At 49.4% G+C, this 18,377-nt stretch overlaps 1 protein-coding gene across 2 annotated transcripts in view; it reads left to right on the plus strand.

Moving 5' to 3' along the window:
- Positions 1-18,377, plus strand: part of TRPC4 (transient receptor potential cation channel subfamily C member 4) — a 101,649-nt gene that overhangs the window by 35,672 nt on the left and 47,600 nt on the right. For both annotated transcript variants that reach the window (XM_028526678.2, XM_036011153.1), the window contains exon 2: positions 4,786-5,304. In XM_028526678.2, coding sequence (XP_028382479.1) covers positions 4,786-5,304 — 519 coding nt within the window. The remainder of the gene's footprint in view (positions 1-4,785; positions 5,305-18,377) is intronic.

Below are 18,377 nucleotides of genomic sequence, written 5' to 3' on the forward strand. Positions count from 1 at the left end.
GGATCAGAGGTGGGGGTTTGCATCCCTCGTCCCCGTGTTCCCGACTACTAGGCTCCTTCCGGTGCGGGGCACGGACTCTAGGCCCATCTCCTACGGTCCCGAGAGTCATGGCCACGTGGAAACCACAGCCACGCTTGATAACACTCTTTAAATTTAACGTAAACTAAGATGTTGAACTTGATGGAGCCGTCTTTGGAACACGAAGTCCCAGGACTTGACATAATTATATTCTCTTTTATTCCTTCATGAAAACCTACGTTCATTTACGTGCAGCTCATTCTAAACAAACCTAATGAAGAAAACCATAAGACAGAAGAAAATGAAAATGAAAGTTGCGATTTTTAACCTTGAAAAAATTCATTTCAAGATTTTCTCTGTCATGATTTAATAGTATGTATTCCTTTGTATTCTAAATAAAATCATAAAGTCAAAAGGATATAGAGAGAAAGAATTTATAAAGCATAACAAAATTGATAAAAATAATTCCATCTAACAGGGAATGATGATAAGTCAACAAATGATACAATGTTAGCTTGTATCCCATCGATGCAGGGAAACTAGCCCTCTTTGTTTTTGTTGGAATTGAATCCTTTTGGAAAAGCAATTTAGCGGTGTTGAGCAAAAACAAAACCAAAGAAAAAAGACATTCATATTTAATCACCCCTTCTTTCTTATATTCAAATAGAGGCGACTAAGTAAATTACAGTATAATTTTTAATTAAAATATCGTACAAGCACCACAATGATAAGACTTAAAATCTCTCAAGGGATAAATAAATATCAACTGAATTCCACATGGATGACATAAATAACACTGTAATTAATTTAAATTATGTGAATACTAAGTCCCTTCCGAGAGCTAGGGCTTTGCATGTGGACTTTCTGAGCGTAAAAGTCAAGCAGATATTCAGCCTGTAACCCCCCCCCGCCGCCCCGAGAGGCATGACATTCTTTCTCCCAGACCAAGGGCCTGAGCTGAGGAACTGGGGCTTCGGCCGCACTGGGCGACGTTGGGGGGAGGATGGCTGGATGAGACCACTGAGGGGAACAAAGGCGGGGACCGTGTCTGTTTTGCTCATCATTCGATTCCCCAGCCTTGAAGACTGACTGCCACAACACCTGTGCCCTGGAGTGGGAGTGTGACTGGATGTGTGGAGGAATGAAGGTGAGCTCGTGTGGACTGTAATTATCCTGAAGAGAAAAACTAGCATGAATTCATTACGTAGAACAAGAGGGTTTGATCCCTGGGAGACAGCAGTGTTCGAGGCCAGCGGGAACAGGAGCAGGGGCGGCGGGGGGGCGGGCAGAGAGCGAGAGAAAACGATGGCCATAGTGAAGAGGACACTTATCGTAATCAGGTAGATCATGTTTTAGCAAATAGGGGCGCAGCACTTACGTTCATCATTACTTTTACTCCATAGAAGAACCCTATGAAGTAAAGGCTATAATCATCTTCCTTTTACAGATGAGGAAATTGAAATTTGGGGAGGGGGTAGGGAATGGAGAGTGTTTCTGAAGCTGCACATGGTTGGTCTCACCATGGTTGGATCAACCATGATAGTTGAGCCCACACACTGCCCGGCACAGGACGCAGTCACGAAGTTCAAGGACGGGACTTTAAAAAAGGAGACAGTGATAAACACCGGCGAGTCAAACTGAAAGCAGAATCATTGATCAGAATTAATATTTAATTCTTACAAAATTAACTAAACACCTGGCCTGTTAGCTACATTCCAACAAAAAAAGATATTGCTTAGATACCATTGAATAGATTTTCCTTCAATGTAACAGATATAAAGAGGGCTAGTTTTTTAAAATTTTATTTTAATCGTTGTCCAAGTACAGTTTTCTGTCCTTTACTCCCGTTCCAGCCCACCCTCCCAGCCCTCCCCACCTTCCCTCCCACTTCCACTCCCCCCCTAGTTTTTGGTCCATGTGTCCTGTATACTCATTCCTGCAAACCTGTTCCCCTTCTCCCCTGAAATTCCCTCCCCTCTCCCCTCTGGTCACTGTCAGCCTGTTCTCTATTTCATTGTCTTTGGGTATATTTTGCTTGTTTCTTTGTTTTGTTGTTTAGGTTCCTGTTAAAGGTGAGATCATGTGGTATTTGTCCCTCACCACCTGGCTTGTTTCCCTTAGCACAATGCTCTCCAGCTCCATCCACGCTGTTGCAAAGGGCAGGAGCTCCTTCTTTCTCTCTGCTGCACAGAATCCCATTGTGTGAATGTACCACAGTTTTTTGATCCATTCATTCACTGATGGGCACCCGGGTTTTAGAATAAAAGCGATGTGCATGAACCTCACAGCCTAGGAGCTGGGATGACAACCCGGTGCCGATACTAGTGAGGAGACCTTCCCCGCACGCCTGGTGATCTAAGGCTGCTGGTTGTTCGCTGTCTCCCGAGGCATCGGAGCAGGTGCTTCCAGTGCTTCGTGCACACACAGCCCATCCCGAGCAGCTGTTACTGGTGCCGTGCCGGTCGCAGTGCGCGGTGAAGGGCACAGGCAGCTTCAGTTGTCAGTGACGGGAAGGGCGTGTCCAGACTTTGACACCTACACGAGCGAAACCAGCCCACCAGGAAACTCTCGTCCCTTTCGGGTGGCACAAGCACCGTAGTGGGGACGGTGTCGATGCGAGAGAAACAGATGAATCTGGCAAAACTGAGTGAGACGGTTTTCCGCTCTGTCCTAGGTATCAGAGGCTTGTCACAGAGCGCCAGGTCCCTCTCTGTGATTTCATTATTTAACGATTACGATACGCTTTTACATTTAATCTTCAAAATCCTGGGAGAATTAACCCTGAGAAGCCTGTGGCGTATATCTCTCCAGTTCTTCTTCCACAGTGAGAAGTATCTTGAATAAATGTCCATGTATCAAAACATGAAAATGGAAGAGCAGGAAAGCGGAAGGGCTTCATCATCTTCACACAAATACCGATGGTTTGGGCAGGGTCTAGCGTGTGTCTCCTTACTCTTCACGCTGAACTATTCCCACACCAGATACAGTCTATTAATGCAGAATTTAATTTTTAAAAAAGATTTTATTTATTTACTTTTAGAGAGAGGGGAAGGGAGGGAGAAGGAGAGGGAGAGAAATATCAATGTGTGGTTGTCTCTCGTGCACCCCCTCTTGGGGACCTGGCCTGCAACCCAGGCCTGTGCTGGGAATCCAACTGGCAACACTTTGGTTCAAGGTCAGCACCCAATCCACTTGAGCCACACCAGCCAGGGCTATTATTTCAGAATTTGGACTCTGGCCTCAAGCTGCATGCATTTCTCTGAGACCGTGAACAAGCGATGCCGGTGGTCCAGGCTGCATCCCCCACACTGTAAAAAAGGGGTAACAGTAACACCCACTGCCAGAGACGGTTCTGAGGACTGGCCGAGATGAGCCGGAGGGTGAGCTGGGGCACCTCAAGCTCCCGGCACGGGCACGCACATGGCTAAGGGCCATGTGCCTGTAGTTGTTGCTTGTGTCACCGTCGTTGGGACCAAAGCCTGTTGGTATTATCCACAGTGTCAATGGGATGAAATACGTTTCTCCAGATCCATGTTTGTCGGGTTCAGTGTGACTCACAGGGCTGAAATACGTCTGTCGTCCCGGCCGTCACGGATTGCGTAGATGTCAAGTAGATCTTTCCTCCTCTTCATCCTCATCTAGGGTCTGGCATCAGACCCCTGGCAATGCCGCAGTAAGCGCACGCAGGTTTAATTATTCGCACAGCAGGCCCGTGCTCTACTTGAAAGCAGTGCCCTTGAACTTGCCCGTCAGGACCGGCGTTCTCCGCCTGGCTGTTCTCTTCCTGTTGACCCTGTCGTCGTTTCCGTCACGTTTTACCAGCAGCCTATTTTCTCGGGACATGTCATTATTTTTTCTCTGATCTTCACAGATGCCACTGTGACTTCTGGCTGGTGGGGAGAAATGCTAAACCCCACATGCAGAGCGGCGTGGGGTGGGGCGGGATGTGCTAGCCGGGCTGCCGCCCTGTACTAGCCCGCCCACCTGCTTGCCGGGGCGCGCGTGGGTAACTCGGGCGATAAACAGCGAGGGCGCCCGGCACGTGCTTACGAGATAGCGCCTGCTCGTTGTTTTCCTCATGCCCGTTCCCAGAGCACAACCCAAGGAAGTTGTTCATAAGCACACTGGTGACCTTGCTCATGGGGGAGCATTTGTTTACTCCTGATAAAACGATGACATTAGCACCTCTCGTCATCCGGAGGACCTGCCGCAGAGGGACAGAAGGCACTACAGGTGTGAAGCTGGCACCTTCCGCTCTGCTGCCACCTTTACCCCCTGCGTGGCTGTTAGCGGTGCAGCAGATAAAACATAAATAAAAAAAACACACACTGAGAATTAAGGTACTTGGATTACAGAGGACAACCTGGTTTTAAAATGAATCCATAACTATTTCCCAAATGCATTTCTTCACTATTTAGGGAGTCCAGGTCTCCGGGAAAGAAAGTCCAAGATTGTCAGCCAGAAAATAAGTTGGGAGCAAGAAAGGTTATAATCAAATAGAGAGTTTCCGTAGCCACTTATTCGAAGATTTCGTAAAATGTTGTAGTTCAGAGTAAAGAAAGAATAGTGAGCCATTATATTGGAAAGGTTTTTTTTTTTCCTGTAATTTCCTCTTGTCTTTTTGGGACAAAGAGCCATAGATCTCCGGCATAAAAGTGGCAAAAGCGTTATGGGCCCTGCCGAGCGTCGCTAGAGCCTGCCGTGGGGACGCCCGGGGGCGAATGGAGGGGGATGTGCTCATCGCCTGTGCGTTCCTCTCTGTCCTAGGTGCCGCCCATACTCCTCGATAAACAGTTCTCCGAGTTCACTCCGGACATCACGCCCATCATCCTGGCGGCCCACACAAATAATTACGAGATCATCAAACTTCTGGTTCAGAAGGGGGTCTCGGTGCCCAGGCCCCACGAGGTCCGCTGTAACTGCGTGGAGTGCGTGTCCAGCTCCGACGTGGACAGCCTGCGCCACTCGCGCTCCAGGCTCAACATCTACAAGGCGCTGGCCAGCCCCTCCCTCATCGCGCTGTCCAGCGAGGACCCCTTCCTCACCGCCTTCCAGCTGAGCTGGGAGCTGCAGGAGCTGAGCAAGGTGGAGAACGAGTTCAAGTCCGAGTACGAGGAGCTGTCTCGGCAGTGCAAACAGTTCGCCAAAGACCTCCTGGACCAGACGAGGAGCTCCAGGGAACTAGAGATCATCCTCAACTACCGAGATGACAATAGTCTCATAGAAGAGCAGAGCGGCAACGATCTGGCCAGACTCAAGTTGGCCATCAAGTACCGCCAGAAAGAGGTGAGTGTGGCCCGACGTCCCCCGTGGTCAGAAGTTGGTGTGAGCATGCTCTGTTTATAGCTGCACGTGGGTGGCAGTTATTGTGCGACGTGCATTTGTCTGCCGGACTAGGAATTCTGAAATGCGCTGGAAAGTGGTAAGTAGTTTCATTCTTGGTGATAGTTTTGGCACCTGTTAAAATGAACACATTTACTTCAGCACGATGAAAAACACTAATGAATTTTTTAGAATTTTCAGACTGAGCACTCTGGTTCGTCATTTGTAAGTCGTGTTACTTTAGAGAGTCCCACGGATCTCTGGGCTTTGGTGTTCTCAGCTGCTCAGTGGACTTACAATTTATAACATTCGGTTATATATGTTCTTATGCATTAATGAACTTAACATAGCATTTGATTGTACATGTATTTACACCTATAAAAGATGTCCCTCAAACTGTGTGTGTATCTGAGTATTTGCTTTTGCTAATGTCTTTTGTTCCTTCTGTAGAATTTGAGTTTTCCTCCGGCATTATTTCCTTTTGACCAGGATCTTTCAGCAACACATTTCTCAGCTTCTTTTTATCTGAGAATGTCTCTTGTTCGCCTTCATTCCTGAAGAATGTTTTTGCTAGGTATAGAATTCTGGGTTGACAAGGTTTTTTCTTTTCTTTTTCAGCCTTTTAAGATACTGTCTCACTCTCTTCTGGACTTTGTAATTTCTGATGAAAAGGCGGCAATACTTTTAATCGTCATTTCCCTCTATGTAATATACCATTTTTTCTCAGACTACTTTTAAGATTTTTTCTTCATGCTTAGATTTTCAGAAATTTGACTATTATGTGTCTTAGCATTTGGTTTTCCTCATTTTTATCCTTTTTTGGGGTTTTCTGAGCTTCTTGAATCTATAAATTAATTTTATTCAACAATTTGGGAAAAATTTAGGCTATTATTTTTTCAAATATTTTTTCTGACTCAGTTTTTCTCTCATTCTCCTGAGATTCCAGTTATACCTTTTGTTCCACAGATATTTGAGGTCCTATTAATTTATTTCAATTATATTACTTCTTTCTCCAAATAAAATAATTTTTATTGATCTATCTTCAAGTTGACTTATACTTCCCTCTGCTATTTCCATCATACTGTGAAGTTCATCCAGTGACTTTTTCGCAATCAACACTTGTTGAATACCTCCTGCTCTTTCTCGTAGTAATATATTAATTTTAGATATTTTATTTTCAGTTCTAGATTTTCCATTTGTTTTTTCTCTAGTTTGTGTTTCTTTGCTGAGATACCTCATGTTTTTATTGATCACCACCACGTTTTCCTTCATCTTCGTGAGCACGGTTAAAGCAGCTGCCGTGAGTCCTTGTCCGCTGCATTCACCATCTGGGTCCTCCGGGGTCAGCCTCACCGAGTGCCGTTCTCCTGAGGATGGCTCACATGTCTCTGGTTCCTTCTGTGTGAAGAGACTTTGCATCATAGCCTGCATGTTGTAAAAATGGTGCCGCGGAGACTCTAGATGGTTGTGATCATCTCAAGTGTTTTCCTTTGTTAAAGTGGAGGCCAGTTTACTTAACGTCTCAGTTTGGTCCATCCCCAGGCCCCACTCAGCCGGGCCGTCCGCCCTGCAATCCCCTGGTTTCGGATTCTGCACAGAACACAGGAGTCCTGGCCTCTGGCCCCGCCCTTCTGGGGTTCTCCCTCCACTTCCGCCAGCTCTGGGGGCCCTCAGTGCTGTCGCCTGTTTCTGCAGACCAGTTAGGTAGAGTCTTCAGAGTCTGTTCCACTCCCTATTATAATGCAGTACAGACAGATGGACAGATTGGGTCGGTCGGTAGGTAGGCAGGCAGGTAGGTAGGTAGGTAGATAAACTTACTCTCCTGGTCTTTTTTCCCAAGTTTCTTCTCTTTTCCACAATCTGCCTGTAAATCACTTTTCACTTTTAAGAATTATATAATAGTTTTTTTATTTTATATCAAGGTATAGTTGTTCTTTTCAAGAGATTTGATCTATTAATTCATCAGCTGTGGCTGCCATGACAAAGCACCACGGATTGTGTAAAAACCTAAATTTGATTTCCCTCGATGCTGGAGGCTGGAGCTCTGAGGGCAAAGTGTCAGCAGGATTGGTTTTGTGTTTTTTTCCCTGAGACCAGTGTCCTCGGCTTGTAAACGACCATCTTCTTCCTCCTCCTTCACATGGTCCGCCCTCTATTCCTAAGTGAACTTTATGACCTCTGGAAAAACACTTACCCACAGGCACAGTCGCGTTTGAGACACAAGAGGTATCTCAACATCAGGACCTTGAGCGGACACAGCCCAGCCCACGCAGTGTCCAGGGCACTGTGGGGCCGCACCCCACGGAAAGTCAAGCCGTGTCGATCGGAGACCTTGCACAGGGTCCCTTCTTCCCCTGGGTTCGGAGTTAGTCCCTGCCTCCTCTTTAGCGTGTGGCCCGAGGCACCATCACCGATAAACTCAGGCTGGCATGTGAGATGACACGCGTTGTCCACCCCTGTTCCAGGGCATCAACAATATCTACAATGTCAAGTGCAAGGTCGGTGTCTACATGAAGTCCATATTGCTGCCTAAGTGCAATCTACCCTCAGTAAATAGCACTATCAGGAACATGAGCGTGTTCTCTCTGTCATGCCTCACATCCCATAACCAACTTCCGTTGAATTATCTTCACGGTGTCGCTTGGGTCTGTCTGGCCTCTGAACCGAAGAATCTGCTACTTAACGCCGTTGCGCACGGCTCTATATCTACAATGTGCCAGCGGCTCCTGACTTCTCCCGGATCAGGGCCCAAGCCCTTACCGTGGTCTTCCAGTTGGTAAACCCTCGTCACACGGTTGTTCATTGACGCAACCGCGTACTCAGGCACCATTATGTGTTGTTTTGTTTGACTTCGTTGCCTCTCACCCCCTCCCCAGCCGCAATGGAACGTAAACTACACTAAGGCAGATCTTTTCTGTTCGTGGCAGAATCTGAGACTCTGAAACACGTGTGGGACTTGATGGGTGGTTCAGCGTGCCTGTGGGCTCAGCCTAAACGTGCACATTGCCTAGCTTTCCCAGAGGTCTCCTCTGACTGGTGTGATGTTGTTGGAAAACAGTAGCTCAAAATAAAACACAAAAAACCTAGTAATTTTTAAAAGACTACTAATTGCATGCTTAGAAGCCCTTTGCAAAGCCTTTATGAGCCTTTATGTCAGTGACGCTGCTTTGTAGTTCAGGCTTATGGGCAATGTGTTAACTCTGAACTAGTTTGGCATTTTTAAATATGACATTAATGCACCGCTAGACTGAAATGTAGATTGAAATGCTTTCAGGCTATCAGGCAGAAGCAGTACTCTGCTCTAAATCCATTTTCTAAAACCTTCCTCTGTTAGCGTGCACTTTTTGTGGGTCCTTCGCTATAAACCCTCTTAAATCTCTAGGTCGTGGCAATTCACCGACGACGAGTAAATGCGATTATCAATTGGGAAAATTGTTTCTGAACCCATTTCTTCCTCTTACCGCTCCCTGGAAAATGTTGTGACTAGGAACCGTTGCCATGGAAATAAGCTGTTGCCTCCCAGGCAGCCTCGGGGTGATGTTGTACTTTTCCACCCTCACCCATCGGTCCGCTCGGCCGAGAGTTTCCCAGCGGCACGTGCGAGCGTACAAACATGCGGCCATCTCGGGCCATTTCACCGTTGTCTCTCGCCGCTTTCTTCCGTAGGAACCGCTTTCAAACCCCCACGAAACCACAAAACCCAAGAGAAGCAGCTATGAAGAAAGTGAACTCACAGAGGACAGTTTAAAAATAAATTTTTCCAGCTTCCTAGTTTAAAAATACCCTGCTTGCTGAAACTTGTAAGGATTAAAAATAGACTTCAGTAGAGAGGTTATGTTTTTTTAAGATCTGTTTATCTGAGACTTTATGTCAAAAATATTTAAGAATCAAAGTTTACATTTCATCGGTAATGTCTTACAAGTCCTTGGAGTAAATCACCCTCCTTCCCTCCCATGTACACACAGTATTAGTCACTTCCTGAGTGGTTGTGGGGGTCCAGAGTTCAACTCTGTCTCGAAGAAGAACAACTCGGTTTAGAAGTTTCTCTGTAAAACACTGGACTGGAAACTCCAAGCCCGTGCTTTCTGCCTAAGCTGCCCCTCACGAAAGTCTGGTAACGCAGTCCTTGCTCCTGAAATGTTGGTATAAAATAGATGTGAACATTTAAATGAATAGTTTTAAGCTTAATTGCTGTGTAACTTTATGATTCACACTTTCATTTAAAATTTAATTTTAATTTAATAATTAGGCTTTCATTTTAATTAGGCTTCCCAGGACTTTTTAGTAGAAAGAGAGAGATGCATCTACGCCCCTGCTTAAGGAGGCCAGCACTTCCTCCAATACACTCACCAGTTTGAAGGTTTTCTCGTTATTTTCCTCCCACACCGGGGAGCACCCAGTCTTTCACGAGCTTGTTAACCTCCCTGAACCTCGAGCTGAAGGCGGAGGTGACCCCAGCGCTACTCGGTCTGGGGGACCCTGCCGGGCGCCACGGCAACCGCGGAGGGTACCGCTCCCCAGGGAAATGACAACCGGCTCCAGCAGTTTTGGTCTCCGCTTCTGATTGGCAGCTGGAAGAGAAGAAAAGTGATGATGTTCCTCTTGGTCTTTAAAGTACACATGGAAACAAGATATTTAACTGGAGCGAAGCTCAGGCCTCTGCCCGGTTCTCGACTGGGCTGTTTGTGGTTTTTCACGCTGGGTTGTGTCAGCCCTTTATAAACTCTGGACATGAACCTCCCATCAGATCCATCACTGGCGAACAGGTTCTCCCATGCAGTGGGCTGTCTCCATTTCGCTGGGGGTTTCTCTTTCTGTGCAAAAAATGTCGAGTTTGTCGTAGTCCCATTTACCTTTTATTTCTTTTGTTTGAGGAGATATATTAGGAAAAAAATGACTAAATGTTTGAGACTTTACTGCCTATGTTTTCTTCTAGGATTTTTTATGGTGCCAAATCTCACATTTAAGTCTTTACCTCGTTGTTTGTTCTTGCCTCCTCTGTCAAATACTAATTGGCCACATAGGCGTGGGCTTATCTCAGGGCTCTCCATTCTGTTCCATTTACCTGTGTGTCTGTGTTCACGCCAGCGCCACGCCATGTTGATCACCATGGCCTTGTAGCCTAGTTTGGTGTCAGGTAACACGAGACCTCCAGCTTTGTGCTCCTTTCTGAGGATCGCTGTGGCTTTTGGGATCTTCTGTGGTTTCAGGTAAATTTGCCCACCACCCAGTCACACCATCTCCCACCACCACATGGGTGACCCCTCTCCCCTTCTCTGGGTGACTCCACGCTGTGGTCTGTGTCTGTGAGTTTCAGTTTTATATCCCGCATGTGGGTGAAATCAGGGGGTTCTTAACTTTTGCTGAGTGACTGGCTGGGATCTTCTTATACTTTATTCTGTTCTTCAAAAGAAAAGAGCAGCTATTTTTATAATCTTCATTTTTAAGGACAGTTCTTTCCAAGTCTGGAGACTATACCCTTCATATCATACCACATGATTTTCTGTGTGAAACAGAAAATTCCTATATTCACTGGCTACTATTCAACCTCAGGCAAAGAGAGTCACCTTGTCAGTGTCCTTGTGGTGTGTACATTGGCGCAGGTACACATGGCAGCCCGCAAATGACGTGCCTGTCCACTTTGGGGACATCGGGTGCCCACTTGGTTCCGGCCGGGATTCCAGGACAGAGGTGGACGGTCTGGAAGTTCCATGAGAACAAGCACTTCCAGGTTTGACCGGGGGATCCTGCCAGTCCTCAGCACACTGAGAAGTGTTTTAGGAGAGGAGAGAGAAAAATCACTTTTTTGCTTTTGTTCATGTATTTCTGCAAGCACCCACATAGTTACTCACTCATTAAACACACGGCATTTGCTCCCTGTGTGTGCCAGGCAGCATGAGGCTCCGGGGGTCAGAGGAGGGGAGGGTGAGGGTCGTTCCTGCCTGTGTGTGTTGGCATCAGGGGGAGAGGGTGATGTTGAAAGTCCGCACTCGTATTGCATTAGTGCCACCTGGGAGAAGGGTAGTGAAGGCGAGTGTGGCCCGCGACCCCGAGAGCCTGTCCCGATGTTCCAGGCAGAGGACTGGAGAATGGGCTGTGAGGAGGGGGCACTGAGGGGCCTGGAGGGCATACCTGCTCGAAGAAGCAGGCAGCCTGCGGGCAGTTCTGGGGTGGGGGTGGCCAGGGTGCCTGCGTCACCGAGGACAGGACGGCGAGTGGGGTGAGAAGCTGGAGAGCGGTGGGCGGGATCAGAGCGGGCACGTCCCCACTGGGAAAGCTAGCTCTACCCCGACGCCTGCAAGGAGCTATGAAAGGCTTTACGGTGAAGGGATGAGAACTAAAAACTGGTGGTCACACAGTAGTCACAGGGGTGCAACGCACAGCACAGGGGACGTGGTCAGTAGTATCCCACTGACTGTGCGCACGGCGCCCGGTGGGCGCTGGAAATACCGAGGGGGGGGGGTCCCTTTGTCACGTGTGTCCCTGTCTAACCACTGTGCTGTGCCCCCGAAACCAGCGCAAAGTCATATTGAATGGCAACGGCAACTGAAAAATAAAATTTGAAAATGAAGAAAATAAAACACAGAATAAAAGGCCGAAAGCAGGAGACTGCCAGGACCGAACACGTGGTTTGAGAAGATCTCTCTAGGCGCCGAGGTTGGAGGCGGGAAAGTAACCGGCGCGTTTTGGGGGAGAAAAGAATGCACCTCGGGCTGGAGTGATGGCGGCCGAGAGTGAGAAGGAGAAGATGCAGGAAGACCCTGCCCCTCGGGGAGCGGGAAGGACACGCGGGGACGCACCCAAACGCCTGCCGTGGAAGAGGTGAGGCGGCAGCGAGGAATGCGCCAGCTCCTCCCTCACGTGGCCGCTGCGTGGAGGGTGCATTTCTCTCCCCACCTGGACAGCAGCTCTTCCTCGAAGACCAAATTGCCCCGTAACCCTCAGATCGATAAGGGGTTCCTCTACCTGACCCCCGAGAACTTATGCTCTGCCTGGGAAGTTCGAGAAAAGCAGGGAGGACCCAAATATATGTTTTTTCCTGTCTGGCTTCTCTTTTCCCCCAAACCACTGCATCTCATCCCCCATAAAGTCACTCTTCTTCCTCAGTCCTTGGAGCCTGAGACATCCTTCCAACTTCCTTTAGGGAACACCCAGGAAGTCTTAGAGGACACGCTGTGTGAACACTCATGTCTTTTCGGAGGGACGGTTTTCTCCTTCAGGACTGTTAGTATCCAGACTGTGAGAAGCAGGGTCTCCCGATCTCAGGGAGGTGAGAAATCAGGGGGAAGGAAGGGAGAACCCTTCGTCTCTCAAAGCCAGGACTGTGGAACGGAATGCTTAGCTTTTAGTGCTTCTGAACTTTAGAGCTTGGTTCAACTAGTATTCTCGAGTTGATGTCTTTCATTGTCTGCATTAAAGCCTTCAGGTGGTACGAACTGGTGCCGGTGCCCATGCCAGCACCCAGGACTGGTCAGGGCTGAGCTGGGACCACAGCCGGACACTCGGACTTCATGCGGGTGGGGGCTGACTTCAGGCCTGAGCCCCCAGCTGTCACCCTGCTGACCCGCTCCGCACCGCATCTGATGGGACCCTAACTCTGCCCCTGCTCTCAGCCAGTTCTGCCGTCCTGGAAAACCCATCTGGCCCCAGGGACCACGGCTTCCTGGCTGTGAAGTGAGGAGGGGAGGCTGGACGGTCTCGGGAGCACTTCCCCCTCCCCCACCCTAATTTCTGGGCAAGACAGACCTTGGTGAGTCTGACGCAGTGCCAGGTCAAAGTGTGAGTGTGGGCGTGTTTTTTCAGTTCAGTGTTGTCAGTCATGTGCGTCGAAAATGTTAGAAGAAAACGTCACTTCTTTCTTTCTCCCTGGAGGAATAAAAGCAGGTAAACAACAACCCAGGCATCTGGCGTTTTCAGGCCCGGAGCATCTGAGCGGTTTGCCGGCACGCAGGCCACACCCTTCAGCCTCCTCTCCCTCACTCCGGCTCTGCGCCGTGTCTTCCCTCACCCCCTCCAGGGCCGTTCGGTTCCCCAAGTCTCCCTTCGGCAGGCCCTCTGTCCGGTGCAACCCCTGGAGGAGGTGCCCCCACGTCAAAGCCAAGCAGCCCCCCCCCCACGCTCTTGAAGGGAACCTTAGCAAGGAGGCGAGGAATCCGATTTCCTGTGCGAAGTGTCATGTGCAAAGACGTCACGACTGATGGACTCAACCACCGGTATTCTTTACACCTAAAAGTAGGAGCTACCGACCCCAGAGCGCTGCTTCCGGGTCGGGTCACAGGAAACACCCATGGGAGCAGGTTTCCTTGTCTAGACGGGGACACCTGCCTCCAAGGCGCACCCTCGAACGGGGACGGTGTGACCGGACCTGCGGTTCTGAAATCTGTTGCACCCCCCCCAGTCATCTCTCACAATGATCTTTATAAGGAGGGGACGCACAGGGGTGAGGGGACTCAGAGCCATGCGCTGGGTGGCCCTGGGGGGAGGGAGTGGAGGAAGACGCATGGAAATCGTTAAACGTGCTGGCCTGTTTGCTTGTCACCAGTGAAAGACAAGGGCAGACAGGGAGGCGGGTGCAGTCACCTCCTTCTGGAACAGACAGGTGACTTAGCAGCCGCTGAAACAACAAAATTACTGTCCTCCACAGTCAGCGTGCAGTGACCCTCTCAGAGATCTCAGAAGGCATCTCTGAGTCTATAATCTGGAAAACTCGCGAGCTGTGTCGTCAGCGGCAGCCGCCGGCCGCGTGGGGCCACTGGAACGCCGGGGCCGAACTGCAGTGCCCGATGCCCGCCCACGCTCCAAGGCGTGGCACAAACGAAAAAGATGAGGAGCGTGTCGCCAGTAAATTTTAAATCGCGTACATCTCAAAATTAGATGCCCAAGTACTTCAATTGAATGACATCCATGAAAATTAATTTCTCCGCTTTGGCCCCTTTTTAATATTAGATCACGTGTACGGCGCCCGTCGTGTTGGTCGGGGAAAGTGGCTGTCTGTAAACAAGGTAAAGGGCAAAGGCAGTGAGCCACGCGTTTCAGGTGGGACCTGTGTGAAGAAGCACAGGGAAGCCCTGGCTGGCGTAGCTCAGTGGATTGAGCGTGGGCTGTGAACCAAAGCATCGCAGGTTCGATTCCCAGTCAGGGCACATGCCTGGGTTGCAGGCCACAGCCCCCAGCAACCACACATCGATGCTTCTCTCTCTCCCCTTCTCCCTCCCTTCCCTCTCTAAAAAAATAAATAAATGAAATCTTTAAAAAAAAAAAAACAGAAACACAGGAAGTTACTCCGTTTGAATCTCTTGACAAAACACCAGTTTCTTTCTGAAGTGTGCTTGTTACAGCACGCAGGGAGACGCCCGTCTGGGCTGGCGGGGAAAATAACGAAAGTGCCCTTTGAGTTTGTCGACTCTGGAGTGATCTGCTTCTGCCGGTCTGCACGCTCCTCGGGGAAAAGGTGAAGGTGTTACAGAGTGTAGTCATGTTTCAGCTGGAACCAGGGATCCGTCATTCCTGCAACTAATTAGCGAATTTGAACTGAGTCAAGTTACGATCTGATTGTCACCGCAGCATGGGGGTTGGGCTGGAGCCTTTCGGGGTGCTGTGGCCGGCCCCCTACGCTCTTAGGAGACGCTGCAAAGTTCTCTCCCTTGCAATGCCTGTTATTACGACCTGCCATTCAACGCGCCATGACAATCATCGATGTCACGTACCCGCTCTGCCTGTGAATTTGCACGACACGACAGAAGGAGGTTTCGCAACTGAACGGCAGGAATCGAACTTCCAGTGAGAAGCAGCTTTTAACCAAAGATGCCAGCTCGTCTCCGTCGATTCCCTGTGATGTTGTTCTAGAACGCTGACTTGAGGGTTCATTTATTCCCAAGAGACCGCTGTGGGGTTATTTTGTGAGCAGAGTTTTTAAATAAAACCTCAGTTCGGTGGAGTGTAAAACCTGTCCTCTCTCGGTGAGGGAACGAACAGCTACTCACGTGTCTGAGAGCCTTGCGCAAACCCTGCCAGTCACTTCTCACTCCATTACCTGATGCCACAGCCACAGTCTCTCTCTCTCTTCAGAACTCCTTTGCCTTTTTCCTTTACTTCCCCCCCCCACCCCGCTGTGCACTGGACATTTTGCCCCTCCCCGCCCGGCAGCCCCCACGGGGAACCCCAGGGTGATGCCGTTGGTGGCGGGGCCTCTGGGGGGGGGGCGCGAGGACAGGAGGCTGGAGCCCTCGGGCGGGGGATCAGTGCCCCGAGGAGAAGAGACCCCTCTTGCCCTGCGAGGATTCGGGGAAGAGACGCCCGTCCGAGCCAGAGCCCGGGGCCTCGGGCCTGCGGCGTCTTTGCCGTGGACTCGGCAGCCTCTGGAGCCATGAGGCATGAGCGTGCGTTGTTTGTGATCCGCACGCCCGTGGCGTTCGCGCACAGCAGCCGGGCGCGTGAGGCCTTTCCTCGCTGATGGAAGACTCGGTCACTTACGCTTGAAACCGATACAATTTTATTAACCAGTGAGCACAGTCAATTCAACGACAATTTTAAAGAAAATCCATAACTAATGCAACCCAGAGCCAGACATCCCTGTCACACAGACGTTTACCTTGCAGATGAGAGAAGTTCAAGACCCACGAGGAAGGTTAGGCCACGGCTGATACGGAACGGGATTAGTGAGAGGGACGGACACCTTAGTAGCATATTTAGGTGGGACCCAGTCATCCCATAGTTCTGGTTCTAAACTGTGTCTGTCTCTCTGATGTAAAAGGAATAATTACCACACCAAAGTCACAAAATTAATTTTACCGCAGTTAAGAAACAGAAGTGAAGATATTTATGAACTACATTTTCTTGGGAGTGAGAGTAGTAACATGTCCTCTCAAAATCTGAAAAACAAATAAACAGCTTCTTTTAAAACTAAAACCAGTTACCAAATAGAAAGGTTTCGTGCATTTACTTACTTTATTGTGTGCGCTCTGCCCTTTAAAACACATCATAATCCATACTCAGTTTGTTGTTACCCCAAGTCTTACATGTATTTTAATACAGGGATTAGTGTTTTATCCCAATATTTACACAAACCGGGAAAGTAGAGTCTGATAATCCAACAAGAGTAAGAAATCAGTGTTAATTTGCAGCAAAATTAAGTAGTCTTTTAGCACACACACTGGCCTTGCTTATTTGCTGAGAAAATCAGTTTCTTCCTCGTTCTTAGGACGGAGTGGGGAAGCCACAAGGCATCCGTGACTCCTTCTGTGAGCACATCTCATTGTTTGCTCGTCTTTCTTCAGCTTTCAGCCATCTGCTCAGACCTGGCCCCCCTTCCCCCTGCTGCTCAGCAGCGCCACGGGCGTACAGAAACGGGGCCCGGTTTTAAAGGTGGTGGATAAAGTGTGCGTGTCTGGTGTTGCTGTTCCCATCTTATGTGTTCATTCTAAAAATGCTTTCAAGAGTCTTCTTTGTACCGGCAACTGTGCAAGGCATTGTGGGGGCAGAGATAAACAGTAGCGAATGGGAGGCATAAACCTCTGTGTTCCTCCAAAAGTACGGGGTAGAGATCAATCCATGCACAGAGAGGTGTTTCTTCTCATCGATGCCCAGCCACGTTTATCTAGAGAGGAGCGACCACGGTGAGGGCGAGAGGTACTTCTTTCTCGTCAGGACGCCGGCAGAGGCGAAGCTGGCGGGTGTGGTGACTGGGGAGGTGCGGCGAGGAGGGCACCGGGTGGGGACAGGGCCGCTGGTGCTTGGAATGTGTGCGCGAAGGGAGAGGAGATAAGGTTGCATTTTCTAGTTGCTGCACGTGCAAAGTTTGGCCTTCCTCAGTTAATGAGGAGTCCTGTGGGAGTGGTTACTGATTAGTTATAATGTTATTTTCAATATCAGTTCTGGACTCTTACCAGACAAGGGTACCTGTACTTCCTGCTTGCTTGAGTCTCCCCCCTGGAGCCAACAAATCCTTGGGGTGTTACGTATTCTCTTCCCATCCGGGCGTCTGGGTGGCACCTGGTCGGCGACACTTATACCGGAAGGTGCTCTCGCCTCTTCAACAATGGATGTATGAATGACGCTCCAGATCCTCAGCTCAGGATTCTCAGTCTCTAGACACTTAGTTGGGTGTTGAGGTCAAGGTTGCAGAAGAGACCCGCCGCGTTCCCCCGCCCGGTGCCTTCTGCCCCCGCAGCGTTCTGGGGCGGGCCATCACCTCTCGGACGCGGCTGCAGTTGGGGGAGGACGTTCCGTGCTCGAGGGGGACCCGTGACTTGTACCGACATGACGCAGATGATTGTGGTGAAAATGAAATCGAGAGAAGACGCCAATCCCAAGGAATGTTAATATAAAAGCTTCCCCAGCCCTTCGCCAGACAAGCTGTTTTCACCGTGGCGGGGAGGCTACCTGGTTGCCACTTATGTGTGCAGAGAAAGAAGAAGTTTCTTTGCCACTGTCTGGACCGTTCGCTTTTTAATGTTCGGCTACCTTAATACGTGAGATGAGGTACTGGAAATCAGGAGTTCCGGTTAACCTTACCGTTACTGAATTCTGAGAATGGAGACGCAGATACCCCCTCTCGAACCCCTGCTGGGACGGCTGAGTGACTTCGGGGCCGGGGAGCCAGGCACCTGCAGCAGAGCCCGCAGTATTATGGTCTGGCTGAGTTTAGTAACAGGAGAAAGGTCAAACCGTCTTCAGCTTTCAACAATGTTTTGGGTGAAGTAAAATTGTCCTGGCTGAAATATAAGTAAATATTTTGACTGTGTTTCTCATATGGATGATGGACCAAAACTGCATCGTGGATGTCTGGAGGCAGTTCAACAGCCACTCAGAGCCGGCCACAGCACGTCCAGATGAGACGAAGCAGGCAGGCCCTGTCTGCTCCCAGACGGAGGAGAATCTAGCCAGAGCTTCTGGAGCCGCGGGGAACATCTCGTGACTTCCGTCCGTTTCCACGGAAAGTCTGGGCACTACAGAAGGCGGTCTGTGTCCGCACCACCATCTCCGTGATGCTGGGACGGTGGCTTGTCTACTGCCACGTACACAAGCCTCCTGTCCAG

The sequence above is a fragment of the Phyllostomus discolor genome, chromosome 11 (assembly GCF_004126475.2).
Source record: "Phyllostomus discolor isolate MPI-MPIP mPhyDis1 chromosome 11, mPhyDis1.pri.v3, whole genome shotgun sequence".
Taxonomy (NCBI): Eukaryota; Metazoa; Chordata; class Mammalia; order Chiroptera; family Phyllostomidae; genus Phyllostomus; species Phyllostomus discolor.